Source organism: Trichomycterus rosablanca, chromosome 9 (assembly GCF_030014385.1).
Source record: "Trichomycterus rosablanca isolate fTriRos1 chromosome 9, fTriRos1.hap1, whole genome shotgun sequence".
Lineage (NCBI taxonomy): Eukaryota > Metazoa > Chordata > Actinopteri > Siluriformes > Trichomycteridae > Trichomycterus > Trichomycterus rosablanca.
Window position 1 is genome coordinate 7,185,554 of NC_085996.1, and position 26,468 is coordinate 7,212,021.

Below are 26,468 nucleotides of genomic sequence, written 5' to 3' on the forward strand. Positions count from 1 at the left end.
TATTTAACTGGTATATGTGTGTGTGTGTCTGTGTAAGTGTGTGTGTGTGTGTGTGTGTGTGTGTGTAAGAGAGAGAGAGAGAGAGAATGTATTTGACTAACACTGGACTATTTCTATCAGTGTAAAAAAACTAATCACCAACTTCTATTCTGAGATGCGTGAAAATCAAATAGAAGCAAACAAAGAAATTAAAGGCGTCTCCTCGTCCTCACATCCACATGTCCTCACGTCCCCATGCCCCCTAAAATTGTTATTTTAATTCCATTTGGATTTAAACTTAGGGTTGACAACCACTCAGTATCACTAAAGAAATTCCATATAGGGTCTGAATCTCTTCACTCTAGTGTCCCAAAACATGTTGTTCCAATTTTAAGGAATGTACACACGTCATTTTAGTGTAAATGCTCTCAGGCTTCCACACACATCACAGCTGCTCAACTAGGAAAAACTGGACAAATGAATGGACAAAAACTCTAGACAACAATGGTTAAAATGTATGGATGACAGTAAGGGATGATGGGAAATGTAGTCTGTTGTGTAGCAGAGGTGCCCAGCTCGTACCGGCGTGATCAGAAATGTGGAGAATAATTGGAATTCCGTTCAGTCGATTGGATGTTATAGTTTAGTTAAACACCTCTGGTACAGAAATAGGAAAAATGAGTGATGGATCGTTCTGATTTTAACAAAAGTCTCACCTAACACGGCTGTGGGCACAAGCGGATCGTTGGGCACTGCAATAATAATAATAATAATAATAATAATAATAATAACATACATGTTGTTTAACTGTAAAAAGACAGAAAAATACTTCACGTCTTAAAAGGAACAAAATGATCTCTGGGTTTATTAATAAACAAATATAATATTTCATATGGTTTCACTTGCTGTTTTCTCCTTTTTGTGTAAAAATCTTATTTCATTTTCCCACTTTGGACATACTCAATCCCCCTGTGCAATCCAGCAACCCCTGCTGGTTGAATAACACCATCGCTGGCTAAGAGTGAACCAGTCAGCAAAGTTGTTGCGGTCAGGGATCTGTACCGACCACTGTACGTCCATCACATCAAACTCATCAAACCATGTCATTATACACCGATCAGGCATCTGTATAATGTCACCTGTCAGTGGTCATAACGTTATGCCTCGTTGGTGTAGGCCGCGCTTTCAGGAGCACAGTTATACTGGTACAGGAAATGGCCTTCCCCCCAAAAAAATAAATGTCATTTATTTGATACCAGTGATTAAATAAACCAATCAGCAATTAGTTGGTAGTCATTAATAACAGTTATGGACAGTGGTAGCCTAGTGGGTAATGCTGTGGGCTAACAATTGAAAGGTTGAAAGTTCGAATCCCACTAATGGGTCTTTGAGCAAGGCCCTTAACCCTCTCTGCTCTAGGGGGGCTGTAAAATGGCTGACCCTGCGCTCTGACCCCAGCTTCCAGACAAAAAAGGATTTCGTTGCACTGTACACCTGTATATTCGTATATGACAAATAAAAGCATTTAATTCTAGGCATTCTAATGAACAAAAATATGGACACACATTTTCCTGTTTGATGCAATAACAGTTAATTAGATTAATTAGAGTTCATTTGCAAATCTCTGTTTGATTAAATGTACTTACAGCGATTGTTAAAGGTGTGCGAGTCCATGTAGGTGACCGTCACCGGTTCCTCTGTGTGCAGTGTGTTCTGCTCAGCATAACTGCGGTCCATAGCGTTCACCATGTGGGTCATCTCCTGCCGGGCATTACCAGCTGCGTCCTTACGCTTCTTTGCTAGTTTTCTGATGAACCAACCAAAGAAGAACCTGATTATGACCTTATTAAAGAAACACGGAACAGAAAGACCCACACCGAGACATGAAACCTCAAATCCAGCAGCAAGACATGGGAGAAGAGAGACGGGAGGAGAGATCAGCACTGTGGTCAAGGGAAACGTTCAGGAACCCCACTCAGGCAGAGTTAGATGGAACATTGTGTCACGAGCATGCTGAAGGTCTCACCAAGCAGGAGAAAAACCTCCAGACCATGTGAACAAAATCATCTCACCACCAAATCATCCAACCTGGTCGTCCACACGCAGAACCACAAACATCACCGCTGAGGTCAAACATTTACATACACTTGTAAAAGACATGAATCTCATGGCCATGTTTGGATTTTAATGATATCTGAAACTGTTCTTTATCTTATTAAAACATATACACCACATGGCACAAAAGTACATGGACAACTGAGCATGAGCTTGCTGGACATCCCATTCCGAACCTCCCATAACCGCCTCCACTCCTCTGGAACGGTTTTGCAACAGATTTTGGATCTGTTCTTGTGGAGATTTGTGCCCATTCAGTAAAAATAGCATTTGCGAGGTCAAGCACTTTCAACTGACCTTCCAATTCATCCCAAAAGTCTTCAATGGGGTTAAGATCAGGTCTCTGAAAACCATGTGTTTATAAACCTCACCCTGTGCACAGTCATGTTGGAACGGGAAATTACTTTCCTCCAACTGCTGCCACAAAGTGCTCCAGAATCCAATGATGATGTGCTTTACACCACTCCATCCAGTGCTTGGCTATACACACCTAATCATAGGCTTATATGTAACTGGTCAGCCATAAAAATCTGACCACAAAGCTGCTAGTAAACAGTTGTTGTGATGCTGTTGTTGCTTTCAGATGAGTCCTGTTCCGTGAGCTTGTGTGAGGCTGAGACGTTGTTACTCCTAGATATTTACACTTCATGATAACAGCAGGTGACCCAGCAGCTTCAGCAATGCAGACATTTGATAAAAGGTCATGTTAGAAATGTGAAATTCTAGAACTATCAAGAGTTTGGAGACTGCAGGCAGGGGTGTGCACATACTTTTGGACATGTGGTGTATTTTACCACCCATAGTCAAATCTTTCAGCACTAATACAAACACTTATTTAAATGGCAGTTGTAGAAAACTGAGAAGAAACGACAGTGCCACCCTGTGCACCCATCAGTAATGTCATCGATTCCAGGCCAGCAGCATTTTGGTCGACCAAACTGGTGGACATGTTTACTATGGTTCCAGATTAGATACCAATTGGAGAACCAGGACCAGCAATGACACCGTGATGGTGGAAATGGGTGAAAGGTGATGACTCCCATCACAAAATGTGGACATGAGTGTATTAGAGCATGACAACATTAGAGATGGATGGTAAGAGTGGGTGGGTGGGTGGTTGGTTGGTTAACTGACTCCCGCATGCGCGCGCACACACACACATGCACACACCACGGAAAAGAAAAGGAAATGAAATGTAAAAATGAAAGACAGACACGAATGCAGCATTCTTTTTTCAACTAACACAGCGGCCGGGTCGCGGTGAGCACGGAGCATGTCGGTTGAGCTGGTAAACATGGCAGCAGAATTGTGATTGGCTGATTGGCCTGAAAGCGAGTCACTTGAAAAAAGGATACTGCATCTTTAAAACACTAACAGAACTAACGCAGAGACACCACAAAGCAACGAGCCCTTCAACCGGCTTCTTAAACCATCTCAATATTTACTTACAGGTAATATGAGTAAGAATAGTAGGTCCTCCTGGCAAGCGCATGAGAAACAGCAACACAGTACAGACAGAATCAAGAAAAAAAGGGTCAATGCAGTCACTCCCCATCACAGACTCAAAAACTGCTTCCTGATTTCACTCAGCACTTCTTTTTATTGTAATTTTTACAAAAATAAATGCAAGCAACCTGAAAATTAGCAACTGGAAAAAAATAAAGAAATAAAGGAAAAAATAAGCCATGATGTGAAGAGCTGTAATCAGACTCACAGGTACGCTTGTGCCAACGCTACAATCTGGCATCACATTCACTTCATTCTGACATCTTTACAGCTAAAGTCACGACTGCTGTAGTCAATCAAAAATACTAATAAGGAATTATGGAACTTTTTACACCACTTCATATCTTTGTATTATTTATATTAGAATGTTGCTTGGTTTATAGTGCAAATATCTAATAATAATAATAATACATTTTATTTATATAGCGCTTTTCAAGATACTCAAAGACGCTTTACATAAGACAAATAATCAAAACAAATACGTACATACACCATACAAATCATAGTACAAAATCAAAATAGTACATCAACATCAAGAATAATTAAGATAAAAACAAAGAGAGCAGCATAAGACAGTTCATTAAAAATTAGCTAAATTATGAGAGAGAACAACAAATATAGAACAATTTCTTAAAATTAGACAGAAACAGGACAGATTTACATGCAATCAGGAAACTGAAAACAATCTGGTTGAATAAGTTTGTTTTCATTTAAATCCTACATAATAAATGTACTCAAATATAACATGTTTAACACTAGATAATTGTACTCTGGTAACTCTGCATCATGTTTAAAAATTCTTCATTTATTTACATTTAAATTTACATTTAACATTGTTATTACTCAAACCTTATACATGAAGGCCCATAAATTTGCACATACCATCAGTATTTGCAAATTTGCACATGGCACTATTGCACTAATCACACCAGCACAACAATAATGTATATATTGTATATTATCTGCTATACATATATACTCTATTTATTCTCATTCATTTAGCCACTGTAGTCTCCTTTCATAACTCTGTAATTCTATACTAGTCTATACACTGAACAATCATTATCTGTTTGCTGTTCTTAATATGTGTCTCTTCATTTTGCTTATCTGGACACTACTGCACTTTAACTGTATTATATGTAAATAATCTCTATCTTGCACTTCTGGTTAGATGCTACTGCATTTCGTTGGCTCTGTACTTGTACTCTTTTGGATTTTTGGTATTTCAGAAACACATGCAGCTTTCTTTACTGTTGCCAGTGAACATAAATGTTCCAGTGGCTTTTAATTTATGACAGGCCTATTTGGTGCTTCTGCAATTACATCTGATCCTTCAGGCAAATTTCCTGTCAGAATAACGGGACATTTTGGGTTGGTTTTCCTCAGACAGTGGTGCAGCCTATTTTTATGGGCACAGAGAAGTAACCAGCTGTAGTCAATCAAAAATACTAATGAGGAATGATAATATTATGGACCTTTTACAGCCCCAGATTGCTGTTCTTTAATTTCCTGAAGGTTATTTTGAACAAGGAAGGATGTGTTAGTGTTAGTGTTAGTGACCACTTCACAAATTGTTTTGTTTACAATATTAACTGCATGTTTTTAATCGTAAGGAAAAATATTATTTGATGATACTATTTTATATGTAAAATATTGAGGTTTAAACATGATGATCATGTGATCTTCCCAGTGATTGGCACATGCCTACTTGCAGCTGATCCATTAATTCCAGAATTCTGGATTTTTTTTTTTTTTTGAACACAAAACAGGACAAAATCATTAACAACAATCCAACAAATACAAATACAACAACAACAGCAAACTAAATAATAACACAGCAGTTTTGTGAACAGTTATTTTAAAGATGCAGTATCACCAAAACCCCAAACTCACAGGTCTCTGAAATCAGTTCAGAAATCAAACCTGTGCACAAATGCACCAATAATTTCATAAATAAATCAAGAAAATATTGGTTACTCTTTCCTGTTAAAAGATAAAGTATTAATGTGATGGTAAATATCTGATATCTGTTAATAATAGTATTTAAAACACAAACAAAAAATGCAGGTAAAAAATGCAGCTCAATCTGCTCAACATTATTAAGATGACAAGTAGCCGGCTGCACAATATAAAAGGACAATAATAGAAAGATACTGAAGTTAGTTTGCCGCATCTACCCATAAAACTTCTCTCAGGACAGTCCAGTTCCAGTTGCAGGTCTAATTCTGGATATGAGATTTGAAGTCTGAAATCCAGACGCCTTTGTAAAAGTTGGCTATGTTTGAACTACACTTTAGTTTCCTCCAAGGTCCGTCAATGCTCTGACACTTAAGAGCGCTCATCTTTATTTTGAATGTGTAATACAGGTATTAAGCTTCTTAATATTCCAGCCTACTTAAATACTGAAACCTTTTAATAATGATCATTTCAGCTTGTTATGATACAAGTCACCAACATCGGCTCCACAGGCAGAGTTTGTGACAGCTGCCATGATTTATTCATACACTGTTCTCACTGTTAATTCTGTCATTTTATATTTTTGTATTATTTTTATTAGAATTTTGCTTCCTTTATAGTGCAGATTTCTGGCTGAACAAGTTTGTTTTATGTAAATTCTATATAATAACTATAAATATAACACTAGATAATAATTATTTTATTTATTTTACTCTAGTAACTCTGCATCATGTTTAAAAGCTCCTTCATTTATTTACAATTAACATTGTTATTACTCCACTCACATCTGGCACGAGTTCAGTTTGGATCTTCTCCAGCAGGACCAGTGAACTCCACCTAACGGGCTTCATGCCAACGCTAATGCAGCACTGAGCCAATTCACACCACAGAGCCAAACAATGCAGTTAGCACCGTAACCTCACAGGAAACCACGGCTCCAAATAATCAGCATGTAATAAAGTGTGAATTGTTATCAAGCCAGACAAAAAAACACTCGACCTCACACTGAGATCCTCACACTCTTATATTAGCATAGCCACAAGTTTACACAACTGTGTGTGAAAGTAATCAGTGACGAGAGATTAAAAAACACACAATGAACAAAACTGATTTTATTAGACTTTATGAATTAAGTATAAATCACTGTATTTTAGTCTGATTCGCTGCCAATGCAATACGCAGCCAGTCCATAGAACTTATTTATTTACTTCTTAGAAAAATCCATTAGTATTAATATACATTTTTTAAATTAATTAATAAATGTTAATAATTTAAGTTTTATTTATTTTATCAACCATAATGTAAAAATAATTAAGCAACTAAAATTATATATAGTTTTGTATGATTGATTTATTTTGAATTACAAATTTTATGTAAACTTAATGTTTTACAAATTACTTTTAAATACTGTTTATAGTTTAATATAGTAAATTTACTGTTTAAATACTAATATAACATTTACTGAACATTGCTATGTTATAATGCTGCCCTAATGCTAATAATATATAATAATAACATGAAAAAGAAACCAAGAACTCCTATTAAATGCAGAATACACACTGTTATACTGAACTGATTATAATGAATAAAAAATAAATATAAAATGTGTGTATAAATATATGTTAATAAATGTATTACTGTTTAATATAATATTTACTGAACATTGCTATGCTATAATGCTGTTCTTATGCTAATATTATATAATAATAAAATAAAAAATAAAGCAAGAACTCCTATTAAATGCAGAATACACACTGTTATACTGAATTAATTATAATAAATAATGAATGTGTGTATAAATATATGTTAATAAATGTATTACTGTTTAATATATTGAACATTGCTATGCTATAATGCTGTTCATATGCTAATAATGAACAATAATAAAATGAAAAAGAAAGCAACTTATATTAAATGCAGAATACACACTTTTATACTAAATTAGTTATAATAAATAATGAACACGTGTATACATATATGTTAATAAAACGTAACGTATTTTAGTTTTTTTTAAGTTTTCTGTGTAGCGTTTGTGTCGATCCTGCAGTTAGAAACAGAACCACACGATGGCGCTCTTACACCACACAGAGAAAAACACAGCGCTGCCTTTCATAAATCTGAATCCCAGTTTACACAAACTCTCTTCACCTCCATCAAGTCTTCAATCAAATTATTGTCGTTTATTTCTTCACTTCAGTTTGTCCTCGAAAAAAAATAAACCCACACCTGGACCTGGTCTATTTTTTTGCACAAAATTTGGACCTGAATGAATTAAAATGAGCTCTGAAGTAGATGTAAAGAAAGGTAACAACGAGGAGGAAGAGAAGTCAGTTTCTGTCGGATGTGTTTAGCAGGTCTGTGTAAAGGTGTATAAATCCACCATAACTAAAATAAAATGACTTCTAACTTAAATAAATTCGGATCTTTAGTCTAAAGTATCAATATAATAACAACTGCAAGTCTGGGACAATTACATTACATTTACATTTTCAGCATTTAGCTGACGCTTTTATCCAAAGAGACTTACAATTATGACTGAACACAATTTTGAGCAATTGAGGGTTAAGGGCCTTGCTCAAGGGGCCCAACAGTGGTGGTGGTGAGGCTTGAACCGGCAACGAGTTACCAGTACCAGTACCAGTTCCAGTACCTTAACCACTGAGCTACCAGCTACCACTGAGACTAAGTGGAACTACAGGAACTATAGTCAGAAGGAGAACTCTGGGGCCAGATGATATCTAAACAGAAACCCTAGTTTGCTCCTCAGCATTCTGAATAAACTGTGTTTGTACATAAAGCACCGAGCCTTCAGAGATCAACAGAGCGGAGCGGTCGTGCTAATGGCTGCGGATGGTTAAACCAGAAATGCTTTAAAAAATAAAGCTCATTTCCACATTTCCCATCAAAACTCTCTGTTTATGTTATTCGAGTGTTTTGAATAAACGTTCCTGCACTCATTTTAACTGATGTTCTTATAACGAGCTCCTCAATAAAAGTATAAAAGTTCTGACAGTGTAATAAATGTGACATTATCTGGGTGTCCTTAAAACATCAGAATTTTTTGTATAAAGAAATTGGCGTGGTCATCAAAACTGGTTGGTCCCTGCAAACCCCACAACCCAAGGTGGTGCATGTCCATTACGTTTTATACACTTCTACATTCCAAACTGGACACATGAACGTATTCATAATCTCCTCACTGGTAACACATGGCAGTACAGCTGTGGTTGGTTGATACAGATGTTAAAATGAACATGGCAATGACTGTATACTGTATAAGCAATGAGTTTTAAAAAAAGCTTTTGCTCACCGTTTCTTCACCAGTAAAATGGCGACGAGCAGCAGTAAGATAAAGACTAGAACTGCAGCGCTAATCCCGGCAATTTTAACCACCTGGTCCGTCTGTTTAGCAGGATCAGGAATCACCTCTGGCTCCTCTGTCGCACCTAAACCACAAACACAAAAAACATTTTTTCATTTATTATGGACAGAATAATATTGCACTAAACAAACAAAATGATACACTGGGCCACACACGGTCTTAAACATTTACATTAGACTCACAGTATACAGTACTTTAATGCTGTATATCTGTACATTCATAGCTTTACATGTATGTATTGAACAGATGGTGCTAGTTTTATGTAAGATTTATGTAAGCAAATGTGTGTTTTGTATTTAATGTGTGTTAAAACTATGAGGGACTATGCACCCAAGATTTTCACTCACTTTTCACACCTGTGTTAATGTGACGTGACAATAAAAGTGATTTGGATTTGGAACACTGTGCTGGTAACACAGCAGGCTTAAATGCCACACGGCTGGAACCGAGGTCTAATACGTGTGAGAGAAAAATGTTAATTTACACTGGAAGTATTAATACACAATTACTACATAGAAAATGCAAATCCAGTAGTCATATTCCAGTATTCCAAGATTACTGCTACAATAGAATGTTACTGGATGTGTACATGGTGTACGTGATAAGAAGTGCGTTAATTACATTGTATGACATCTAAAACACAGTTCCAGTTGGTTTGGACCAGTTCCTATGTTCTAGCTAAAAAATGTCTGTTAACGGTGGAATATTCCACCGTCCTACAAGGTCACTGATGGGAGTATATAAGGATGTTTATTTTTCGCAGTGTTATCGCATTCACAGAGCCTCTGTGTGAGACTCTGTCGGTGCGATCCTTCTCTGCAGATTAAAACTCTTTTCTTTTTTTCTTTTCTTTTCTTTCTCCGACACGTGGGCAGCAGCCGTATGCATTTTGCCACCCACAGCTGCGGATCAGCACTGTGTACGGAGAGACACACCCTGACGGCACTCTTTTCCCTTCTCTGTGCAGGCGCCATCAATCAGACAGCAAAGGTCGTAGTTGCATAAGTTATGAGAGAGTCCCTGTCTGGCTTTAATATCCCACCCCTATATGAACAACAGACCAATCATTGTTTATGTGGCCGCTCAGCCCAGCCAGCAGGCAGAGCTGAGACTCGATACAATGTATTTGAGATCCCAGCTCTGGTGTTCCAGCGTGTGTTTTTACCGCTGCGCCATCTGAGCTAAAAAACTAAAACTCTTTTCTACTCACAATCCAAACTCTGAGCTACTTCATTAAGGGTTTTTCCACCACGTACGCTATGTGGATAACGCAGCAGTCTAATACGCTACGTGGATGGCACCGCGGTCGCCAGAGTGCATAAAGTAATATCCACAATGGGTGCAGAAAGCTGACCCCTCACTAGTTCAACCCCGTCCTGACTATGTAGCTAAGACTAAAATAACATTCTGAATGACAGTGATTGTTTACAATGTATTTTAATTCCAGTTCTATTTAAATCCACAGATAAAGCTCAACACGTCACACTGACTTCACTACATTAACTGCAATTAGCTCCGACCAAACAGCACGCCTGCGTCTCCACCGACGAATTACACCACGGTTCAGAACGAGGTTTAATAGTGGCTGATTGTCTCCTGGGGTTCGATCATATAAACACTGCGCTCAGATACAGAACTGTAATAACATTTATTTTAATAACTGCGCAAATGTTTCTGCTCTACAAACATCACAAATGATACAAACACACTCCAGTGCAGCCTCCTACTGACGGTTCACATTTTATAATTACACAGAAATCCACAAAGACCACTCTGTATGTGATTTCATGTTTTATAACCACTTTATCCTGGTCAGGGTCCCAGTGGATCTGGCTTTGAGTAATGCAGTAACACACCCCGGACAGGAGGACAGTCCGTTGCGGTGCGTGTAGGAGCGAGCAGGTCAAATTCAGCTACTGTAGAGTATTTACACATGTGGAGAAGGAAAGTTCTGTCCCGTCACCCTGCTCGACCAGCATCGGTGTTGTGCATATGCAAAGGGAATCAGACATGATTCAATTACAAGAGAAAAGAAAAAGAGAAAACAAAACAAAAAAAAACCAACATACACACACACACACGCACACACACAGTGCTGGTAATGCAGCCCGGCAGCATTAAATCCTGTAAATACACACTAATGTGTTTTACAACTCAACAATAAAGCCATTAGAGCCTCGTCAGCACACATTGATCCGAACGTTTACTCTGCTGCTTTTATTGTATTACTCTCGCACAGAGAGCCTCGCGTGGACCGGCCTCGTCTCCACCGAGCTTTTATTAATCAAAGAATCTCCAGCCCGAGTCCTGGGGCTGAAACTTCATGCTTTTAAGCTTTTACTCCTCAACAACGGCCCACTTTCGTCCCTCTCCACTGCACTTCCCCCTGCATGCTGTGCGCTCCTCGCATCCTAGATTTTAACGTTACATCAGTGATTAAGGACAAAACCCGGCGCACAGAGTGAAAACATGAACGAGGACCAGAGTGAGAGAGCAAATGAACGAGTGAATTCCAAAAATACGCCCAGTAAAAAGTCCAGAGACCAGAGTGAATATTTTTCATGATCTATACCCGTCATTCGGTTCACTTTTTTTAACGTATTTGGAGTGTGTTTTATTAGATTCTCTTTGCTAGTTACACTACATGGCCAAAAGTATGTAGACACCAAACCGTTCTTGTTTCACACCCAATTTCAAAATCATAGGAATAATTTTGGAGTGTAACAGCCTCCACTTTTCTGTGAATGCTGTCCATGTGATTTTGGACCACTTCTGTGAACATTTGTGTTTATTTAGAAGCATTAAAGAAGCATTTGTCCGCCCAGGTGGCGCAGCTACATATTTCACTAGCACACCAGCGCTGAGATTCTGAGCTCTCCAGTTCGAATCTCGACTCTGCTACCGGTTGGCTGGGCGCCATCTAGCGAGCACAGTTGGCAGTGCCTGCAAAAGACAATACTGGCCACCGAGTCTGCTGGGTGGGGAAAAGACAAGACTAAGTGGACAGGGTCTTCAAACGCTGTGCAAGGACCCTGATTAGCAGCTTGAGGCGCCTGTGCAGAAGTGAATGAGCAAATCCACTAAAAGCACAAGTGAAAAAGAGGTCGGAGGGGGCGTGGAGCAGGTAAACATACCTTCATCGGGAGGGGAAGACTATTCAGTCATGCTTGAAAAGGAAAGGGCCTTCCCTAAACGTTTGCCACAAAGTTTTGAGTATATAATTTATTCTGTTTAGTTGTTTTAAGCATATTTTTAAGTGCTGATGATATCGCGTAGTGCTGCAGTGTACAGGCCATTAAGATATAGTGCAGGCGGTAATGAGTCCGACCTGCGATGGGAAAGGATTCGGTCATCTGGACTGCTTGGAATTTTAATGGAATATGTTTGTCTTAGACCCCCAACACACACACACACACACACACACAGATCTGTAGGAAAAGCAAAAGCAAAGCTTTGCTGATGGGTTGTGGCAGGCGAGTTAAAGCGCGAGCGTGTGCGCGTGTACACGTGTAAAACCTGACGTTTTGGTGTATGGGTACAGACACGAGTTCCTCTCCTCCATGCCAAAACACTTACAGTACCGTCAACTTTCATAAACACGGCCGGCGAGAAGCAAAAAATAATAATACTGGAAGAAATTCAGATGAAATTGGATTACATCCATTTTGGAGATAAAAGTGCCTGCATAAAATGAAAATCAATTTTCCCGCGGCCTCTAACGCTACATGACACGGAGCGTATCGAATTCAGTGTGCGCAGCGCCGCCAGCTTCCTGCCCGCCGCTTTTATTACGTTATCTCCCGCAAGAAGCAGCAAGATGGAGAATAATTAATGACAACAGCAAATCTATAATAACAAACGCTCTCATATTCAATCAGTCAGGTAGAGCTCGCGCCCCTCAGCTACAGAGAGACATCCCGTCTGATGCTCTGCTCCAGAACCACCACAGTCCTGCACCAACAATCACAACAACCATCCAGGAATAATGATCATTTATTATATTAATACATTCTGAAACTCTTCTGTTTCTGAGCAATAAGAACCTAAAGTTTCATTCCAATTTAATTCGTTTAATGTGGAAAAGTGTGATGGTGTAGGGCGTTCTATAAAGTCATCTAACATTGTGGTATGGCCTCCTAATTCCTCATCATTTTAATGATTGATTTGACCTGGTAACTTCTCTGTACCCATATTAATAAGACTAGTTTGACTGCACAGCAGTCTCCCACAGCAGAGCAAGTATTCTCACTATTTGTGTACGATAAATTGTACATATAATCTTGGACCTGAAGTTGTTTAGAAATGGCTTTAAGTGACACCCCTGACTAGTGAGAATATAAGTAGATGGAACAATGCTCTCTTTACCAAGGCTGAAATCTATTTATTAGAATTGTAACATCATATTTAACACACTTTCCAACTCATGTCTTTGGACTGTGGGAGCAAACCGGAGCTCCCGGAGGAAACCCACGCAGACACAGGGAGAACATGCAAACTCCACACAGAAAGGACCCGGACCGCTCCACCTGGGAATTAAACCCAGGACCTTCTTGCTGTGATTATTATTATTATTATACAAATTATAAGGGGTGTCCTAGTACTTTCGTTATTTAGTAGGCCAGTTCTATGTAGTAGAGAGGGTACAGATCTAGAACAGAACAGAGTTCATGCCAGAAGCTGCCAAATACTGAACATATTTTTGACCCAGCAAATATTTCAGAACCCCCACAATGAAATGAACGTGAGTGTATGTAAACTTTAGACCTCGGAGGAAACTTTGTGTACACAAAACGCGTCAGTATAAAAAGAAAAGCACCAATAATCTGGTTGCTCTGGCAGAAATGGGCACTCAGGAGGATTAGCGCTTTCTAGAGTATATATGAAACACATGGTTCCCTTCACAGCGAGTCCTCCGGAGAGCCGCTACATGCTAATGCTCGTCCAGCTGGGTACGGATTAGCTAGCAGCACTTTCGCTAATCTCCCAGCCCCAGCATTTTCCAAATCCTCTGACTGCACTTTTTAAAATCCCAGCTAAACCTGCAGTAATGCGTATTAGCAACGCGCGGGTCCAAAAAGCAACCAGCATATGTCCCGCTGCTGACACCGTAACAAACAGATGACGAGCTAAACAATGACATTATGAGAAGTGGGAGGGAAACGACTGTGACGGGAAAATCATTTGTGTGTGTCGTTTATATACGAATGTGCATTTCTATGAGAAATTTTAAGTGTGAGGACACTAGTGAAGTCTCGTGGTCTTGAGACTAGTCCTGATCTCAACCACACGGAAAACCTTGGGGATGAACTAAAGAATCTTATTTATTTATAATTATTAGGATTTTAACGTCATGTTTGGTTACATTCATGACAGGACAGGTAATTACAGGTTACCCATGATCCATCAGTTGAAGTCTTTTAAAGTCACTTTTGTATCTCCAATTCACCTCACTTTCACGTCTTTGTACTGTGGGAGGAAACTGGAGCTCCCGGAGGAAACCCACACAGACACGGGGAGAACATGCAAACTCCAAACAGAAAGGACCCGGACCCAGGTCCACTTAGGAATCGAACCCAGGACCTTTTTGCTGTGAGTCTAGTCCTGACCTCAACCACACGGAAAACCTTGGGAATAGATAGATACTTTATTGATCCCGAAAGAAATTAAGAAAAAATGTACTGGAGAAGTTGAATGGTCGCCAGTCCTGCTCGTCTAATGTCAGTGCCCAATCTTCCAAACGCTCGTTGGACTGAATTGTAACTAAAGTCACAAAGCGAGAAGAAAGCAGCTCAATGTTATTGGTTTCTGAATAGGATATCCAACAAGTTCATGGATGTGTCCACATACTTCTGGCCATTTAGAGTATATTATGAGGAGGCGAGATTATAGTGGTACAAGTGCGACATTTAAAATCTACAACAAAATGGCATTTTTTTGGAATATATAGATCTCAGTGAGTACCAGTATGTTGGTTTCCCACCACACACATTCCACACGTACACAGACAAGCCAGAACATGCCAACAACCCTCAAAATGTGCACATCACAGGTATATGTGAGGGTGAGGGATCTGTTAGATGTTGGGCTGAGGGTAAGTCCTCATAATTCACATGTTGAATGCAGCAGATCTGGTCAGCATAAAGATCTGAGGGACTTTGATAAGGACCAGATGATTATGACCAGACGACTGGGTTGAAGTATCTCAGAAACTGCAAGGGGTGTCACAGGCAGCCGTAAAGGTAATGGAGAGGCCATCACAAAGCCCTGACCTCAGTCCAACAGAACTGAAAAAGCTCGAGCATCCAAGGAGTCCTACAAACCTCCAGCAGTTCTGCTCTGAGGAACGAGCCAAAATTTCAGCAATTTATTGTGAAAAGCTTGTCGAAATGTTAAACAATTTAAAAGCGGCGCTACCAAACAGGAATCACATGTACGTTATGAAAAGGAATCACATGAATGTTATGAAAAAAAAATCATTCATTCATGTTTTATCACCTATTTAGCCTGGTCAGGGTTGCAGTGGGTCTGATGTATTGGGTTAAAGGTAGAACACACACACTCATAGACTTGGATACACTTGGACTGACTGAATGTCTTTGGACTGTGAGAGGAAACCGAAGCACCCAAAGGAAACCCACACAGACACAGAGAGAACATGCAAACCCCACACAGAACACTGGACACTGGATGCCCAGCTGGACAATCAAACCCAGGCTTTTCTTGCAGCGAGGCAACAGCACTACACAATGCGCCACCGTGCCGCCCAAAAATCAATTACTGACTCTGGTATTATTCTGACACTTCACATTTTTGATCTATTGTCAAGATCCTAACCGAGCTGAGAGAGAGAGGACGTGGTGATTTGGAATCAATGTGGCTTTAAAAGGCATTTAAACTTCAGCAGTACTTTCTTTTTTTAATTGAAAGGTGCATTCATTTAGGCCAAATGTGTTTGACTATTACTCTTCACTTGGATGATGTGAATTATACAATCCATTTTCTTGCAGGCATATTTTAATTTCAGAACAGTGAGCACTTCTTGTGCACGTTACTCTGATGATCTATAAAATCCTGATCAATTGTATTTAAAGTGAAGGATGAAAACCACAGATTATTGGAAATTTGATGCACAAATCACGCCGACCGTTTCCGATCGTCCTGAGGCAACCACAGAAACCTCGGATCAGCTGAGCGATGAGCTTCACCAGCAGATACATCAAAAACATCATGAATAAACTGCACACAGAATACACCTACACATATTATTATGAACACCTGTACACCTGAACGTTTATGTATTAATCCAGTCAGCCACACGTCATGTGGCAGCAGCTCAGTGTATAAAATCCTACAGACACGAACCGAGAGCTTCAGTTCATCTTCACATCAAACAGCTGAGTGACTTTGGAGTGAAGCGTGGTTGATAGGGCTAGACGTGCTGGTTTAAGAATGTTGGTTACTGCTGATCTTGCTTTTGTATGAATTTTTACCACAACATTCTTTAGAATTCACACAAAAGGCTGCAAAAACTACATAAAAACATCCAGTGAGTGGCAGTTCTGTGGGCAAAAATGCCCTGATCCAGGTCAAGAGAGAATGGGCATGTTGATTTACATTTTCAGCATTTAGCAGACGCTTTTATCCAAATCCAGGCTTAAGGGCCTTGCTCAAGGGCCCAACAGTGGCAACCTGGCAGTAGTGGGGCTTGAACAAGCAATCTTCTGATTACTGGTTCAGTACCTTAATCGCAAGGCTACAACTGCCCACTATAAGAACTGATTTGTGCTGACAGTAAACCTTGGGTGACACAAGTAATCAAGACGTTGGTGAGCAGAGAAGCATCTGAGAAAGAACAATGCACAGGTGTCCACAAACATTAAGGTGGACAGGCTATAACAACAGGAGATGTCAGGGTCACTACAGTCTGCCAGGCCAAACAGCAGCAACCTGGCAGTGGTGGGGTTTGAACCAGCAACCTTCCGCTCACAAGTCCAGTACCTTAACCGCTAGGCTACAACTACCCCAGACTAGTTAGAGGACTCTGAGTAGAGCATCTTGAATCCCAAATCAGCTCCACTTCAATCCTACCACGTTGGTTTCTGGATGATTTAAGATCCTCAGACCCCACAGGTCCAGCTGGATAACTGTTGACCAAGCAGTTGTCTAGGTGTTCCTAATAAAGTGGCAAGTGTATATGTGTGTGTGTGGACAGAAAATGAGCAATACGTCCAGACCAGGACGTTGAAATGAAAAGCAATAAACACTTTCTCACCTTTAACTGCCAATTTGAGACACTGAGTCTTCGTTTCCTGTGGAACAAAACACACAAGTAACACACTTCGCTTCAAATAACCATTATACACACACACACACACACACACACCAAAAACACCAGTGCGGAGGGCAAACACATCACTCTAGATTAATTTCAGGCATCTTACACATCCTACAAGACTCCAGTATGATCTGAGATCCCTGGTATCTAAAGTTCTCCAGACACCCTGAGGTACCATGATGTCCCCACTGGCTTCCACAGAAAATAATAAAAAAAAATACTAAGATATCAAGAATCTTTCTTGGAATGGGAGTGGAATTCTCCTTTATGCAATGCCCAGTATGGACATAGCCATTTCCCTAGTGCCTGAACTCCCATAGCTTTTTCCCTTGGGTGGGTCGCAAGCCAAAAATAGGTCACAGAGAAAAATAATAATGACTAAATAAATGAATTTTAACAGGCACATAAACACACATTAACATCACACATAACACACATTACATCATGTAAACCACAGTGGGACCAGATTGCCACCATTTTCATTTGTGTTTCATATTGTTTGATGCACAATATTCACTTATTCATTCCCTCACTTGTTCTTATGTTCACTTACAAATATGAGTAATTTAGAGCAGCCAATCCACCTTCTGTCTGTTTTTAGGATTCATGTTGCTGTTTGGCACCCACTGTACCAGAAGCGCCACCCAAAGCACCATGTTAAAAAACCCAAATTTGAATAGGATGTGAAAAACATGTTAAAACCATTTTTTATGTTTAGGTGTTCATGTGTCTGTTGCTCGCCTGTGTGTGTACTGACCTTCTCCACACTGCTCACAGCCTGGAAGTAGATGTTGTAGTTTTTCCGAGGTGCCAGCGGGGCGTTCCAGTACCCACGGTACGTCTTATTGTCCCCCACAGTAAACGGAGAAGGTTCTGGAAGGCTCCCCGGAGGAAGCTCTGCGGCAAAGTAGTACGGGGATCCGGAGCTGGAGGACAGCTGGTAGGAGACGGGCGTCTGAAAGCACTCGACTTTGCTCGCCTCTCTACGGGAACGGTGAGGGTTCCGCTCTTCCACTATGATCTGATAAGCACTGAGGGGTGAGGAACACATCAAAACCACCAGTCACACAAAAAGTCCAAACAGAACATGATGATGAAGTAAACATTTACACTGCAAAGCAGCTTCTACCTACAATATCATCAGCTGAAAGCAGTAAAAGGCTGACCAATCATGTTCTTACAATTGTATATCAGGTACGAACCGAATCAGAGAAACATTTACCAACCACTAAAATAAAAAAGCCATAAAAGCAAGAGTTAATGGATTAATCTATCCACCAACCAAAGGATCCAGATTCATCTATCCATCCATCCTGCAGTCCAATACCTATCAATCTATCCAACTATCAATCCAGAGACTTATCCATTCATCCATGAAGTCATTCATCCCATTGGAATATCTATCAATCCATCTAACTAAAGATCAAGAGATCATCTATCCATCAATTCATTCATCCATCCATTCATCCATCTATCCATTTATACATCCCCTGCAGTCCATTATCTATCGATCTATCCATCCACCAAAAGATCCTAAGATTTATCTATCCAGCCATCCATCCATTTCATTATATCTATCAATCTAGTTATCTATCCTTCCCAGAGATCCATCCACCTCATATAAATCCATCTATCCAACCCTCTACAGGACCATCTATCCACCCACCCAGAAATCCATCCATTCCTCCATCGATCCATCTATCCACCCATCCAAAGGTCTATCCATCCACCCACCTATCCAATCCTTCCCTCTATAGATCCATCCATCTACCCGCCCATAGATCTATCCATCCACCCACTCATCCATCCATCCATCCATGTATTTATACCTCTATCATTTTTTAATCACTTTATTCATCTAGTCGTTTAGCCATCCATCTAGAGATCTGTCTCTTCATCTATCTGTCCAGAGATTTACATCAGGGCCAAAGTCTTCAACCGCTAGTCAACAGTCACTAATAAAACTGTTATTAATGCACCATTTTTCACTACAAGTCATGTAATCAGTGAAACGATTTCAGTGAAAAGTTACGTTCAATCATCGTCTGATCATCTGCTTCAATGGAAAGAATCAGACTGAATGAAATTGAATGATTAAATTGGTCACTCACAACATGCAAAGAAAATTGACATTCATGAAGATTATTCAAGCTTTCAGTTAGATTCTTTTGCTGATTCATAATAAAAAAAATTCCAAATGCAAAATTAAAGCATTTTCAGTGGTGGCCTCAGACTTTTGGCCTCCAGTGTAGATCCTTTAATCCAAACAGTTCATTTCTGCATATTTAAGTAGCTGCTTCTTCCACTCTTATCAAACAACCAAATGTGTGTGTGTGTGTGTGTGTGTGTGTGTGTGTCTTAAACACAGAATGGCTTTAACAGACGCACAGCGCCTGTCATCCCATAATACTTTTTACAGATGGAGTATGAAAAGTGCCAGTATCACTAAAACACACACACACACACACACACACACACCTGTCAACAACAAACTAGTACAAATGACCACAGCAGATGGCCAGTATGGCAACACGCATACATACACACACACACACCTACGCCCAGCAACACACACACATACACACACACAACACCACACACACACTTTATTTTACACTAGAAACCAGTCAAGTACTTTACACACACAACAGTCCGTGTCTGGGATTAAAGGTGAGATGGACGATCAACTTATTGCTTCTACAAGAGCGCCTCCTACTGTGTGTGGGTCCAAACCAAGGGGGAAACCCCGCCACACTTCAGAAATCCCCACCATACCAGATCTAAACCTCAAAGAAAATCATAACTAGTACCAGGACCATTCCAGATCTGGACCTTAAGCAAACATGACATGAAGGACTAAATCCCAGCTGGAACTAAAACTGTACCAGACTGAAGTAAACAGACCTGATGGGCGCTCCTTTAGCCTGGGCAGGTTTGAGCAGGACGGTGATGGTGGTGGCAGTTTCATTGAGGAACGCCTCAGCCCCATCGTACTCCTCCAGAACTGGAGCTACAGAGGAAAAATGTACTGATTAGTCACACACACACACACCTTACACATGTAAAAAAGATCTTCATTCACTTTAGAAGTGCATACACAGGTGCACAGACACACACACACACACAGAGGTACATTCATGCACACACACTCAAGCACACTCCAAAAAACTGAACAAGGTAAAACAGAGAAAATCACACTTAATGTGATCTGTGATCCGCCTCTTAAACTGGTCTCTGTGTATGTGAGTGTGTGTGTGTGTGTGTGTGTATTAGTGTGAATTAGACTGTTAGTGTGTACTTGTGTGTGTACTCGTGTATTAGAATGTTATGTGTGTGTGTGTGTGTGTGTATTCTCTCCAATTACAAATAAGAAGTCAAGAAGCTTTTAGCTCCAATTCACCTCCATTTACACACTCAACACCATCAGCTGTGTGTGGTTGTGTGTGTGTGTGTGTGTGTGTGTGTGTGTGAACGTGTACTCATTGAGTAGCTCACAAAATCATGCAGAAATATGACGAGGATAGATCACTGGAACACACACTGTGTACCTGAGATGTTGGTGGTGATGTTGATGGTGGTGGGTGGACCGAAGCCCTTGCTGGTACGAGCTCTGATGGTGAACAGGTATGTGGTTCCTGGGTAAAGCTGAGAGAAAACGTGGTGGGAGGCGTTAAACGGTAACGTGACCATCAGTGGGGGGCGCAGTAACGGCACAGAGGGGTCGAACGAGGACACACTGCTGTAGGTGATCTGCACAGGAGAAAAACACACACAAGTTTTAGTGACAAGCAGCTTTAATGACAGAATCACTGAAACAATAACAATAATAATAATGATAATAACAACAAATAATAATAATAATATATAACAACTACAATAATAATAATAATAATAATAATGTAAATAATAATGATAAATAATAATAATAATATATAACTACAATAATAATAATAATAATAATAATATATAACAACTACAATAATAATAATAATAATAATAATGATAATAACAATAAATAATAATAATATATAACAACTACAATAATAATAATATTAATAATAATAATAACGATAAATAATAATAATAATAAAATTAATAATATATAACAACTACAATAATAATAACAAATAAATAATAATAATAATAATAAACAATAATAACAATAAATAATAATAATAAACAGTAATAATAATAATGACAATAATACAAATAATAATAATAAATCATAAACATCATAAATATAGCTACAATAATTAAAAATTAATAATAATAATAACAATAATAAAAACTAAAAGTATTAATAAAAATAACAACAATAATACTATTAAAATAATTATACTAAAATATGTTAATAATAACAATAATAATAATGCTAATAATAATGACAAAAATAATAAATGTAATAATAATAATAACTACAACAACAATAATATATATATATAATATTATTATAATCACATCAATTAAACTTAAACATCTTAGACACACACATATGCGAGTACACACACACACACACACACACACACACACACACACACACACACACACACACACACACATTACCTCATACTGTGTGATGTTGCCGTTGGGCTCGAGAGGCTCTTTCCAGTTCAGGTAGATTTGATCCTCATATGGGGTGGCTTTCAGAGAGGCACTGGGAACAGGGCCAGGTACTACACACACACACATGGAGAAAGGGCGTGTTAATGCACTGTAGGAAACACGGCAATATCTCTCAGTTTTTACAGGACTCTAGAGCACTAATCAGTGTGTGTGTATGTAGCTTTACTTACAGTAAGTATATTGTAACTAGAAAGCATTAAAGCACTCCTGAGTGTCCTAACAAGCGCTTGGGGTACAGTTACACATGTGCGCCTACTTAACATAAGTGTGTGTGTGTGTGTGTGTGTGTGTGTGTGTGTTCATAAAGAAACAAAGCTTCTCTCACAGTAATGGTGTTCTCGGGTTACGGCTCTGACCTCGTCTGCTTTTCACCTACAGTAGGTGTGTTTCACACAGGGGTAAACAGAACTTCAGGGCCGGAGGGGGGGTTCGGGGTGGGGGGAAAGGGTTGTTGAGAGGGGGTAGTCTGATCTGGTAATCCAACATCTTAGAGACCAGGGTTCGAGTCTTGGCTGTGCCCACTGTCTGGTCACCGACTTTGCAGATGGAATTGGTTGTGTTTGAAGAGAGGGGATTTTTGAGCCTGACTAAACAGATTTGGGATGAACTGGAACTTCGACTGCCAGTCAGGCCTTCTCATGCAACAATTTAAAGAGACTCAGTTTGGAATTTTGTTTTTGGAGATTGAAGGGGGGTTAAGATGGGGGGAAGGGGGCTCCATTTAAAATCCCACACAAAGACACTCTGAGTGATCAGGTCATATTGCTGGACTAGTCAGTGTAAAACCCTGAGGCGACACAAGTGTCTTCTGTCACACACACACACATTGTGTGTGCATGTGTGTGTACACTGCATTGTGTGTATATATGTGTGTGTACACTGCAGTATGTGTGTGTGTTTGTACATTGCATTGAGTGTGTGTACACTGCATTGTGTGTATGTGTGTGTGTGTACACTGCATTGTGTGTGTATGTGTGTGTACACTGCATTGTGTGTGTATGTGTGTACACTGCAGTATGTGTGTGTGTGTACATTGCATTGAGTGTGTGTACACTGCATTGTGTGTATATGTGTGTACATTGCATTGAGTGTGCGTACACTGCATTGTGTGTATGTGTATGTGTGTACACTGCATTGTGTGTGTATGTGTGTACACTGCATTGTGTGTGTACAATGCATTGTGTGTGTACAATGCATTGTGTGTGTACAATGCATTGTGTGTGTACAATGCATTGTGTGTGTATGTGTACACTGCATTGTGTGTATGCGTGTGTACACGGCATTGTGTGTACACTGCATTGTGTGTGTATGTGTACACTGCATTGTGTGTGTATGTGTACACTGAATTGTGTGTGTATGTGTACACTGCATTGTGTGTGTATGTGTATACTGCATTATGTGTGTATGCGTGTGTACACGGCATTGTGTATACACTGCATTGTGTGTGTATGTGTATACTGCATTATGTGTGTATGTGTACACTGCATTGTGTGTGTGTATGTGTGTGTACACTGCATTATGTGTGTATGTGTGTACACTGCATTGTGTGTGTATATGTGTGTACACTGCATTATGTGTGTATGTGTACACTGCATTGTGTGTGTATGTGTACACTGCATTATGTGTATGTGTGTGTACACTGCATTGTGTGTATGTGTGTGTACACTGCATTGTGTGTGTATGTGTACACTGCATTGTGTGTATATGTGTACACTGCATTGTGTGTGTATGTGTACACTGCATTGTGTGTGTATGTGTGTGTACACTGCATTGTGTGTGTGTGTGTATGTGTGTACACTGCAGTATGTGTGTGTGTGTGTGTACATTGCATTGAGTGTGTGTACACTGCATTGTGTGTATATGTGTGTACATTGCATTGAGTGTGCGTACACTGCATTGTGTGTATGTGAATGTGTGTACACTGCATTGTGTGTGTATGTGTGTACACTGCATTGTGTGTATGTGTGTACACTGCATTGTGTGTGTATGTGTGTACACTGCATTGTGTGTGTACAATGCATTGTGTGTGTACAATGCATTGTGTGTGTACAATGCATTGTGTGTGTATGTGTACACTGCATTGTGTGTATGCGTGTGTACACGGCATTGTGTGTACACTGCATTGTGTGTATGTGTACACTGCATTATGTGTGTATGTGTACACTGCATTGTGTGTGTATGTGTACACTGCATTATGTGTGTATGTGTGTGTACACTGCATTGTGTGTGTGTGTGTGTGTACACTGCATTGTGTGTGTATGTGTATACTGCATTATGTGTGTATGCGTGTGTACACGGCATTGTGTATACACTGCATTGTGTGTGTATGTGTATACTGCATTATGTGTGTATGTGTACACTGCATTGTGTGTGTGTATGTGTGTGTACACTGCATTGTGTGTGTATGTGTACACTGAATTGTGTGTGTATGTGTACACTGCATTGTGTGTGTATGTGTACACTGCATTATGTGTGTATGTGTGTGTACACTGCATTGTGTGTGTATGTGTATACTGCATTATGTGTGTATGCGTGTGTACACGGCATTGTGTGTACACTGCATTGTGTGTGTATGTGTATACTGCATTGTGTGTGTATGTGTACACTGCATTGTGTGTGTGTATGTGTGTGTACACTGCATTGTGTGTGTATGTGTACACTGAATTGTGTGTGTATGTGTACACTGCATTGTGTGTGTATGTGTACACTGCATTGTGTGTATGTGTGTGTACACTGCATTGTGTATGTGTGTGTACACTGCATTATGTGTGTATGTGTGTACACTGCATTGTGTGTGTATATGTGTGTACACTGCATTATGTGTGTATGTGTACACTGCATTGTGTGTGTATGTGTACACTGCATTATGTGTATGTGTGTGTACACTGCATTGTGTGTGTATGTGTGTGTACACTGCATTGTGTGTGTATGTGTGTGTACACTGCATTGTGTGTGTATGTGTACACTGCATTATGTGTATGTGTGTGTACACTGCATTGTGTGTGTATGTGTGTGTACACTGCATTGTGTGTGTATGTGTGTGTACACTGCATTGTGTGTGTATGTGTGTACACTGCATTGTGTGTGTATGTGTGTCTGCACTGCATTGTGTGTGTATGTGTACAATGCATTGTGTGTGTACACTGCATTGTGTGTACATTGCATTGCATGTGTGTGTGTGTTTCTACACTGCATTGTGTGTATGTTTATGTACACTGCATTATGTGTGTATGTGTGTGTGTTTGTGTGCACTGCATTGTGTGTATGTGTGTGTACACTGCACTGTGTGTGTGTGTGGTGTTTTGTACCATCTTCCTGAGTCTGGACGATGGTCTCCTCACTCTCTTTTCGACCCTCCGGGTTGGTCAGGATCATCTTCAGGCTGACATTGGTGTTGGGCGGCAGGTTGGGCACCACATGGCGCGGTGCCTTCGGGTCCATCTCCAGACAGTCGCCGTGGATACGGTCACCGAGCTGGCCGTGGCTCCGGTTGATGCGGGTGACGTAGTGGAAGCAGATGGTGACGTTGAAGGTGTGGCAGCGTGTGATGTTGTAGCCCAGAGACTCCCAGTCCACCGAGATGTAGCGGGAACCGGTCTCGGCTATCTTCAGCGACTTCGGCGTCCGCATGGGTTCTGTGTTAAACACACACACACACACACACACACACACACACAGCACCGAGATAATGAGTCATTTTCACAAAGTCGGACCTTTGAGAAAAGTGTGTGAGCGTGCATGTCTGTGTGAGCGTGTGTGTGCATAACCCTGTGTGTGTGTGTGTGTGTGTGTGTGTGTGTGTGTGTGATTTAAAGTTGTTAATTTTTGATCATTACATGTTGCTGCTTGTCGCTGTCCTCAATCATAAACATGAACTAAAACAAGCTCAAGAGTCCACGTTATTAACAATCTCACTCATTCATTCATTCATTCAATCAATTTATATATTCAATCAATTTACTCACTTATTCATTCAATCATACATTCAATACTTCATTCATTTAATCATTCACTCAATCATTCAATAATTCATTCAATCCTTCACTCAATCATTCATTCAGCCCTTCAATCACTCATTTATTCAATCCTTCACTCAATCATTCACTCAATCGTTCAATAATTCATTCAATCCTTCACTCATTCATTCAATCCTTCACTCAATCATTCACTCAATCATTTAATCATTCATTCCTTCAATCATTTAATCATTCATTCCTTCATTCAATTATACATTCAATCAATTATGTATTATTAAATAATTTATTCATTCATACAATCATTCACGTATTTATTTAATCAATCATTCATTCAATCAATTATTTATTTATCCATTCAATCAATCGATCATTCTATGAAATACTCGAGTGTATGTAATCTTTTCACCTCAAGTGTACACACACACACACACACACACATTATGCAGCAAGTGTGTGAGATGATGAAGTGTGATGGTCTCCTCAAGTGATGTTTTATTCATAAGGGGGTGAGATATTTGTGTTGTGTGTGTGTGTGTGTGTGTGTGTGTGTGTGTGTGTGTGTGTGTGTGTAATCCAAACACACCGTCAAAATCGG

The 26,468-nt window shown here is 39.7% G+C and overlaps 1 protein-coding gene across 1 annotated transcript in view; it reads right to left on the reverse strand.

Moving 5' to 3' along the window:
• ptprk (protein tyrosine phosphatase receptor type K) overlaps positions 1 to 26,468 on the reverse strand; it is a 130,608-nt gene that overhangs the window by 20,537 nt on the left and 83,603 nt on the right. Inside the window, exons 9-18 of the mRNA XM_063001776.1 lie at positions 25,205 to 25,531; positions 21,837 to 21,946; positions 20,822 to 21,023; positions 20,178 to 20,283; positions 18,031 to 18,304; positions 17,211 to 17,247; positions 8,867 to 9,002; positions 3,544 to 3,573; positions 1,626 to 1,786; positions 696 to 731 (exon numbers count right to left, since the gene is read on the reverse strand). Of these exons, the coding sequence (XP_062857846.1) occupies positions 696 to 731; positions 1,626 to 1,786; positions 3,544 to 3,573; positions 8,867 to 9,002; positions 17,211 to 17,247; positions 18,031 to 18,304; positions 20,178 to 20,283; positions 20,822 to 21,023; positions 21,837 to 21,946; positions 25,205 to 25,531 (1,419 nt within the window). The remainder of the gene's footprint in view (positions 1 to 695; positions 732 to 1,625; positions 1,787 to 3,543; positions 3,574 to 8,866; positions 9,003 to 17,210; positions 17,248 to 18,030; positions 18,305 to 20,177; positions 20,284 to 20,821; positions 21,024 to 21,836; positions 21,947 to 25,204; positions 25,532 to 26,468) is intronic.